This window comes from Balaenoptera acutorostrata, chromosome 1 (assembly GCF_949987535.1).
Source record: "Balaenoptera acutorostrata chromosome 1, mBalAcu1.1, whole genome shotgun sequence".
Taxonomy (NCBI): Eukaryota; Metazoa; Chordata; class Mammalia; order Artiodactyla; family Balaenopteridae; genus Balaenoptera; species Balaenoptera acutorostrata.
Window position 1 is genome coordinate 76,761,341 of NC_080064.1, and position 10,242 is coordinate 76,771,582.

General features: G+C 37.6%; 1 protein-coding gene across 1 annotated transcript; it reads left to right on the forward strand.

The window, feature by feature from the left end:
* Nucleotides 1-4,154: 4,154 nt before the first annotated feature.
* On the forward strand, nucleotides 4,155-6,228 carry LOC103019722 (renin receptor-like). The gene has a single exon (XM_007173050.3). The coding sequence runs from the start codon at nucleotides 4,355-4,357 to the stop codon at nucleotides 5,408-5,410; it is 1,056 nt and encodes a 351-aa protein (XP_007173112.2). The 5' UTR covers nucleotides 4,155-4,354; the 3' UTR covers nucleotides 5,411-6,228.
* Nucleotides 6,229-10,242: the final 4,014 nt, after the last annotated feature.

Sequence of the window (10,242 nt, forward strand, 5' to 3'; positions counted from 1 at the left end):
ACCTGATACTATGAACCTTAATGTCCAATCTTAATCTTTAAAAGAATTTTAAAAGAGGCCAGTAAATCTTCAAGTAGGGATGAGAAATTAGACACAAAAGAGGAAGAATTCTAAATTCTGAGGAAAACAAACCACTTAAGAGTCTATAAATCATAAAAAATTACTGTTGATTATGAAAGTCTCAAAGGGTCAAGGAATAATTTATTCTATCTACTTGGCCACTGTACTGAGAAATGATTTACAAAGCTTTAACAGTCACTGAGGAAAGTAAGATTCCTATGCAGTTAAAAAAAAAAATAGAAGATACAATAGTTGGGAAGAAAGATACAAAACTGTAAGTACTTTCAGGTGACATATAAAATCCAACAGAATTAACAAATAATTAAAACTAATAAGAGAGTTCTGTAAAGTTACCAGACACAAGATCAATTTATAAAAATCAATAGCACCAGTCTGACACATAAAGAGCTAGATGTCATCACTACCATCCTCCCAAGAAAAAAAGCTGAATAACTGAAAATCAACAATTCTTCTTAGATCCATCAAAGAATTAAGGCCATATCACTATCTGCTGCCCCATTAATATAGAGAATCACAGCTTACCACGAGCAGAAGCCCAGGAGCTGAACCTTGCCACTGAAGCCAGTACCAATAGAACACAAACTATAAATGATGAACTGCAAGAGGCTCAGTGCAGCTAAACTTAAGAGTTAAAAACTCCAGGGGACCTTAGAGGAACCTCCACACTTTCCTGAGCTTTTGCTCCAGGAGCCCCCACCAGGTTCTCAGAAGTGAGAATTGGTGAAAAATTCTTTCAGATTTTTAGCAGGGGAGATGGAAAAGTAATCATTTTGAAATATGCCCAGAGCATTCTGTTCTCCTTAACAAAAGGCTGTCCTCAAGGGAAACAATATTACCTAACCATACAGCTTGGGTTTTACAAGAGCCCAACCAACTTTGAGAAAGAGAAATACTCAATTCCAATCTCCCCTAGACTCTCATGTGGGGAGAGGAAAATACCCAAATCCAACCCTCACTAGCCTTCCACATGGAGGAAGAGAAATACCCAACTCCAGAGCCATTTAGTTGTTCCTGTCTTATCAAAGGAAAAAAAAAATCTATAAAATGTGTGAAGGTCACAGCTCAGGGGACAAGCACACTAAAAAAATGAGACCTAATTATAGGACTATAAGATGCTTCCCCTTCCCTCACACCTTATCATCACATGAATAAGGCTGCAGTATAATAACAAAGGATTACAGATAGAAGAAATGGAAGCCTCAGAACCAATTTAAGAAGGAGTCTCTAGGGAAGCCCAAAACATCCAAGGCGACAAAAATAGACACTAGAGGAAATTTTTGTCTCTGACACCTAAAGCTACAGCAGTAAGCATACCCTAACTAATAGCCAGATAGTGTAAAACCTCAGATGAAAGGCCTATTTACCTCAGTTCCTTTCACCCAATACACAATGTGTGGCTTTCAACCAAAAATTACAAGGCATGATAAAGGCAAAAAAATAGTATGAAAAGACCAAAAGCATCAGTACCAGACTTAGATATAGCAGAAGTTTTGGAATCATCAGATCAAGAATCTAAAATAACTGGAAAAGGGGAGAAGGATAAATTAGGAGATTGGGATTGACATATACAAACTACTATATATAAAATGGATAACTAATAAGGACCTACTCTGTAGAACAGGGAACTCTACTCAATACTCTGTAATGACCTATATGGGAAAAGAATCGAAAAAAGAGTGGAGATATATATATATATATATATATATATAAAACTGATTTACTTCACTGTACACCTGAAACTAACACAACATTGTAAATCAACTATAATCCAATAAAAATTTTAAAAAAGAATTTAAAATAACTATGATTAATATCCTAGGGCTCTAATATAAAAAGTGGAAAACATGTAAGAACAGGTAAGTAATATAAGCAGAGACATGTAAGCCTTAATAAAGACTCAAAATTAAATGCTAAAAATCAAAAACACTGTAACAGAAATGAAGAATGTCTTTGATGGGCTCATCAGTAGACTGGACATGGCCAATAAAAGAATTAGTAAGTTTGAAGATAAGTCAATAGAAACTTCCCAAACTGAAAAGCAAAGAGAAAAAAGAAGAGAAAAAATGGAATAGAATATCCAAGAACTATGTGACAATTACAAAAAGTGCAACACACATTCAATGGGAGTAGCAGGAGAAGGAGAAAGAGAAAGGAAAAGAAACTATAAATAATGGCTGAGAATTTTCCAAAATTAATGACAAATATCAACCACATATTAAGGAAACTCAGAGAACACCAAGTATAATAAATTTCAAAAAAAATCTATAAGTAGGCATATCATATTCAAATTGCAGAAAAAAAAGACAAAAAGTCTTGAAAGAAGCTGGAAATAAAAAACACCTTACCTACAAAGGAACAGGATAAGAATTCTCTTCAGAAACCCTGCAAGCAAGAAGCGGGTGGAGTGATACATTTAGTGTTGAAAGAGAAACCACCAACCTAGAATTCTCTATCCAGCCAAATTATTCTTCAAAAGCAAAGGAGATTATTTTTGTATATGGTATTAGAGAATGTTCTAATTTTAATCTTTTACAAGTAGCTATCCAAAAATAAACTCAAAATGGATTAAAGACCTAAATGTAAGCCTGGATACTATAAAACTTCTAGAGGAAAACATATGTAGAACACTCTTAGACACAAATTGAAGCAGTGTTTTTTTGGATCCGTCTCCTAAAGCAAAGGAAACAAAAGCAAAAATAGGCAAATGGGACCTAATTAAACTCAAAGGCTTTTGTACAGCAAAGGAAACCATCGACAAACAAAAAAACAACCTACTGAATGGGAGAAGATATTTGCAAATGATATGACTGATAAGGGGTTAACATGCAACATATATAAACAGCTCATACAACTCAACATCAAAAAAACAAACTCAATTAAAAAATGGCCAAAAGAACTGAATAGACATTTTTTCCAAAGAGAAAATGCAGATGGCCAACAGGCACATGGAAAGATGCTCAACATCGCTAATCATCAGGGAAATACAAATCAAAATGACAATGAAATATCACCCCACACACATCAGAATGGCTATGATCAAAAAGAACACAAATAACAAATGTTGACAAGGTTGTGGAGAAAAGGGAACCCTCATACACTGTTGTGGGAATGTAATTGGTGCAGGCACTGTGGAAAACAGTACGAAGGTTTCTCAAAAAACTAAAAATAGAACTACCATATGACACAGCAATTTCACTCCTGGGTATATATCCAAAAAAACCAACAACACTAATTCAAAAAGATACGTGCACCTCAATGTTCATAGCAGTGTTATTTACAATTGCCAATGTACAGAAGCAACCTAAGTGTCCATCAACAGATGATGGATAAAGAAGATGTGGTAGATAAATATACAATGGAATACTACTCAGCCATAAAAAAGAATGAAATTTTGCCATTTGCAGCAACATGGATGGACTTGTAGGACATTATGCTATGTGCAATAAGTCAGACAGAGAAAGACAAATACTGTATGATATCACTTACATATGGAATCTTAAAAATATAACAAACTAGTGAATAAAACACAAAAGAAGCAAACTCACAGATATAGAGAACAAACTAGTGGTTACTAGTGGGGAGAAGGAAAGGGTATGGGGCAATATAGTGGTAGAGGGTTAAAAAAAGTTTATTATGGGATTATATGAAATCATGTATGTGACACTTGAAAATTGTAACGCACTATAGATTTTAAAGAATCTTTCATTCAAAAAAAAAAAGTGGATCTGTGTAATTGTTATAGCGAAACCCAAACCAACCTTGCAGCTTCCACAGCTGCACCCGTAGTGGGGCGGGGCCACGCGACCAGGACAGACAGACACCCTGGTTGGAGACCGTCGCTCGAGACTGGCGAAAGGGTCCGCACCCGGGAGGCAGCCCCACCCCGTGGGCTCTCTAGACCGCTCGACAGGTTCCGTCATCCCCCCAGCCCCCGACCACCCGCCCTACCCTCCATTCCGTGACCGGTCGTCACGGGCCGGGAGAGGAACTGCCCGGCTCTTCGATCGCTGCCTGCCATTGGCAGGGCCTTCCATCCATCACGTTAGGCTCCGCCCATGATGCTGACGTCTCCCAGGCTTCGTCTCTTCCCCAGGCCGCGGCGTAGCTGGCGGTTGGTGGAGAAGGCGGCAGCCGTCCCGGAGGAAGCGAGGACGAGGCGGGCTCAGGGAGTCGGGGCGAGCCCGAGCTCGTCACCCCCTCGTGCTGCGGTGGTCGAGCGCGTCCCTCCGGCCCGCTCCGTGTCGTCCTGCACTGCTGCGGCCGCCGCGGAACCATGGCTGTGCTCGTCGTGCTCTTGTCCTTCTTGGTGGCGGGTGTCTTAGGGGACGAGTTTAGTATATTAAGATCACCAGGGTCTGTTGTTTTCCGGGATGGAAATTGGCCCATACCAGGAGAGCGAATCCCAGACGTGGCTGCATTGTCCATGGGCTTCTCTGTGAAAGAAGACCTTTCTTGGCCGGGACTTGCAGTGGGTAACCTATTCCACCGTCCTCGGGCTACCGTTATGGTGACGGTGAAGGGAGTGGACAAGCTTGCTCTACCCCCAGGCAGTGTCATTTCGTACCCTTTGGAAAATGCAGTTCCTTTTAGTCTTGACAGCGTTGCAAATTCCATTCACTCCTTATTTTCTGAAGAAACTCCTGTAGTTTTACAGTTGGCTCCCAGTGAGGAAAGAGTGTACATGGTGGGGAAGGCAAACTCGGTTTTTGAAGATCTCTCAGTAACGCTAAGACAGCTCCGCAATCGACTGTTTCAAGAAAACTCTGTTCTCAGTTTACTTCCCCTCAATTCTCTGAGTAGGAACAATGAAGTTGATCTGCTTTTTCTTTCTGAACTGCAAGTGCTACATGATATTGCAAGTCTGTTGTCTCGACATAAGCATCTCGCCAAGGATCATTCTCCTGATTTATACTCACTGGAGCTGGCAGGTTTGGATGAAATTGGGAAACGTTACGGGGAAGACTCTGAACAATTTAGAGATGCTTCTAAGATCCTTGTTGATGCTCTACAAAAGTTTGCAGATGACATGTACAGTCTCTACAGTGGGAATGCAGTGGTAGAGTTAGTGACTGTCAGATCATTCGACACATCCCTTGCGAGGAAGACTAGGACTATCCTTGAGGCAAAACAAGCGAGGGACCCATCAAGTACCTATAACCTCGCATATAAGTATAATTTTGAATATCCAGTGGTTTTCAACATGATACTTTGGATAATGATCACCTTGGCCTTGGCTGTGATTATCACCTCTTACAATATTTGGAACATGGATCCTGGATATGATAGCATCATTTATAGGATGACAAACCAGAAGATTCGAATGGATTGAACTTTCCTTATGCCAACTTAGAAAAGGGGTTTGGAAATCAGCTGTCTCGTTATAATAAATCTTTTAGTGTAAAGTAGATAGTATGAATTTATAAAAAAGCAGATTGTGTTCTCTCTTTTGTGTGCCTGTGATGATGTTCTTTTAGAGTGAATTATAGTATTGATGTGAGTTGATTTGTGTGATATAGGTTCCATAATATGCTCAAATACTATGATTGATATAACCATTTAATATAATGAATTTCATTCCATTTAATATTTGGAAACATGCACTGAAATAACAGTTTGTGTTATTTATGTTGGGAAAATGCACTGACTTTGAAATGCTTAACTTACTTCCTTACACAGGACAGGTGAAAGTTATAATTGGACTGTTATATACTATGAACATAAACATCTTAATCTGAAACGAGTAAAGTAAAGGTTTTTAACTTCAAGCAACTCTAAACTATGTATGTGCTTATATAGTCACTTACTTAGATTTGGACTTCCATCTGATTGACAAACTATAGCTGTTTTTTAACCTCTTCTGAAAGTTTGGTGATCCGAATGGTCAGGTGTGGATATTAAAGATACTACATTGATCTAAGAAGGAACTAGCTTTGTGGAGTTATAGACGCTTGTAATTATACACACAAAAACATTTGGGGGACATCTTGGGGCATGATTTCAGTAATTTTTCCCCTTTTGTAAGTAAGTTACTCTGGTTTGCAGTACAACATCGTTCTATAGAATGTTAAGTGGAAGTAGATGCGCCCTAGTTTTCATGTGGAAGTGGACCAATGTCTATAAAGAGTGGCAAATAAAGTTAATAATGATTCCAAATTTGTGTCATTTCAATATTAAATCTATTTTATATTGTAAAAACCTAACTGAAAAGGGTTTTAATCTAAAAAAAAGAAAAAAGTGAAGGAGAAATACTTTCTTAAACAAAGATTGAAGGAATTTGTCTCCCATAGACCTGTCTTATAAGAAATGTTAAATGAAATTTTGTGGTAGCCATCCTTTAAGACTGGCCCCCAATGATTCTTGCCTCCTGATATACATGGCATTGTTTGGCTCCCTCTCTTAAGTCCACAAGTTTTCAGATCAAAAGAAACTGTACTCAAAGAACTGTACTTAAGGAACTATACCCAAGAAGCCTCATCACCTCTGGACCTTATTTAGATGAGATTCTGGACTTTAAGCTGATTCTGTAGTGGGATGAGATTTAGGGGAGTCTTGTGAGAAGGATGAGTCTATTTTGCATGTGAGAGCGACATTAATTATTGGCAGCCAGAGGGTGAACTGAGGTACTCAGCCTCCAAGATGGCCCCCAGTGATTCTTGCTTCTTGGTGTAGTCCCCTCTCATACTGAGGAGAGCTGTCTTGTGCAATCAACAGGATATTGCAGGAACGTTGGAGTGTGACTTTTGAGACTAGGTTATAAATAACGTTGCAGCTTCTACCTTGCTATCTCCTGGATCACTTGCTGTAGCATACATCAGCCTCCATGTTGTAAGGATATTCAAGAAGCTCTGTCACAAGATTCATGTGACAAGGAACTGATGCTGCCAACTGTCAACATCAACTTGGTAGCCATGTCAGTGAACCTACTTGGAGAGGAATCTCCCAGCCCAAGTCAAGCCTTTAGATGACTGTGGCCCCAGTTGACATCTTGGTTGCAATCTCATGAGAGACCTCAAGATAGAAACCATTCAATTAAGATATTTTGAATTCCTGATCCACAGAGCAGAGCGATAATATTTATTGTTGTTTTAGCCACTAAGTTATGGAGTAATTAGTTATACGGCAATAGATAACTAATTCAGATTTCAATAAAAATTCTAGAAGATTTAACAATCACATCATTGAAATTACATGAAATAAAGGTTCATGAAAAACTCATCTAATTTTGAAAAAGATAAGTAAAATGGAAGAACTTCTTTCCCAGATATTAATACAATCTACAAAGCTATAGTAATAAATGTAGTATGCAATTACACAGAAACAAATACACAATGTAACAGAATAGAAAGTTTAGAAACAGAAACTGATGTCTGATAAAGGCAGCACCATGAATCAATAGAAAAAAAATAGATTACTTTCCAGATAGTGTTAGGAAAACTAGCTCAATATATCCAGAAGAATAAAGTAGTATTCCCTGATTTATGCCATACACACAGGGGAATGCCATCTGGAATAAAGTCTCAAGTGTAAAAGGCAAATTTTAAAAGCTAATAGAAGAAAATAAAAGGAAATATCTGAGTGATTTTAGGGTTGAAAGGACTTCTTAAGCAAGACCTAAAAACACAAAACATTTTTTAAAAATGGATTTATATACATCAAAATTGAGAACTTCTGCTCACAAGGACGTCATAGGCAAAACTGACAGTTGACAGACCAAAGAAAATATTTTCAGTGTTTAAAACCTGCTAAGGAATTAATATACGGCATGTATAAGAAACAGTTGCAAATGAATAAGAAAAAGACAGGAAACCTCAATAGAAAAACAGGCAAAGGATATAAGTAGGTAAATCATTTAAAAGGAAGCCCAGGGACTTCCATGGCAATCCAGTCGTTAAGACTTCACTTTCCAGTGAAGGGGGTGTGGGTTCAATCCCTGGTCGGGGAGCTAAGATCCCACATGCCTCATGGCCAAAAAACCAAAACATAAAATAGAAGCAATATTGTAACAAATTCAATAAAGACTTTAAAAAATGGTCCACATCAAAAATAAATAAATAAAACTTTAAAAAAATTAAAATAAAAGGAAGCTCAGTGGCAAGTAAGTATAGAAATCAGAGAAACACAGTAGAATCAGAGAAATGCCAATTTCAACATTGATATATACCTTAACATTAATCAAATTAATAAAAATTAAAAATCAGGGACTTCCTGGTGGCACAGTGGTTAAGAACCCGCCTGCCAATGCAGGGGACATGCGTTTGATCCCTGGTCCGGGAAGATACCACATGCCGCGGAGCAACTAAGCCCATGCGCCACAACTACTGAGCTTACGCTCTAGAGCCTGCAAGCCACAACTACTGAGCCCACGTGCCACAATTACTGAAGCCCGTGCGCCTAGAACCTGTGCTCCGCAACAAGAGAAGCCACCACAATGAGAAGCACGCACACCACAACGAAGAGTAGACCCCGCTCACTGCAACTAGAGAAAGCCTGAGCGCAGCAATGAAGACCCAACGCAGCCAAAAAAAAAAAAAAAAAAAAATCAGATAACAGCAATTGTAGGTAAGAAAGTAGAGAAATAAGATTTCTTCTACTCTACTGGCAGGAGTGTAACTGAGGCAGTATTATGGAAAATAATCTGGTGGAATTTAATAAAATCAATGTACAAATTATCTCATGTTCCAACAATCACATACCTGGGTATAAGCATCAAAGAAACCAGGGCACAAATCAAAAAGCAACTTACATGAAGATATTTATCACAGTGTTATTTTATAGTTGCAGAAAGTTGAAAGTTACTTTAGGTGCCCATCTCTGGGGGAATAGATAAGTAAATGCAAAGCGTACATAATCTGAAATATTATACTATATATTACTAATATACTATACTATACTTAAAAACAATACAGCAGATTCATATCTAACAACAAAATAGAGTTAAACATACAGTGTTGAGTGAAAAAAAGTTGAAACAAAGCAATAGCTATAAACCAATAACATTTGTATAAATTAATGCATAGACACACACACAAAAATAACACTTTATTATATCAGGATATATAACAAACGCACTAAAGTAAAAGTGTGGGTAGAAGAAATGGAACAGAGCTGTGGATAATGAAAATAAAAATAAGTAAAATGATACAGCAGAGGAGACATGGTCAAATGATAATAGAGTATCATCAACTGAGGAAAATTATTAATTAAATTATATATCTGAGTTCCAAATGAAATGAACTAATAATAATAAAAAAACTGGAATAATAAAAAAGCAAAACTGATAATAATGACAAAAAATAAAAACTATCAGTGCAATTTACCATATTAACAGATTAAAGGAGAAAAACATAAGTATCTCAATAAATGCAGAAAAGGCATTTGATACATTCAACTACTTATTGATTTTTAAGCAACAAAAATTTGGAAAACTGGGATTTAAAAGAAACTTTAGCAAGTATCTAGACAATTCTATACCAAGCATCATAATTTATAGGGAATATTAGAAGCATGCAGATTAAAGTCAGGAGTGCACCAAGATACCTGCTAGCATTGCTCCTAGTCAGTATTATACTGGAGGACCTAACCAACGCAAAAAGACACGATAATGAATAAGTATAAGTATTTTAAAGTGACAAAATTGTCATTATTTGAAAATCATAATCATTTTCATAGAAAATCCTGAGAGATGCAACCAAAACTCTAGGAATATAAGAATTCAATGTATGAAATTCAATTATATTACTATTTATAAGCAAATAAATTCATAATAGTAATTAAAGAGCTGAAAAAATGAAGAAATACATCATATTCATGTATTAAAATACTCAATTCTTTGAATTTTAATTACATATAAATTTAAGATAGTAAAAAAAAAACAATTTAAAGACACTAAAGGTTTATGACAGGGGCTTCCCTGGTGGCGCAGTGGTTGAGAATCTGCCTGCCAATGCAGGGGACACGAGTTCGAGCCCTGGTCTGGGAAGATCCCACATGCCTTAGAGCGACTAGGCCTGTGTGCCACAATTACTGAGCCTGCGCGTCTGGAGCCTGTGCTCTGCAACAAGAGAGGCCGTGATAGTGAGAGGCCCGCGCACCGCGATGAAGAGTGGCCCCCACTTGCCGCAACAAGAGAAAGCCCTCGCACAGAAACGAAGACTCAACACA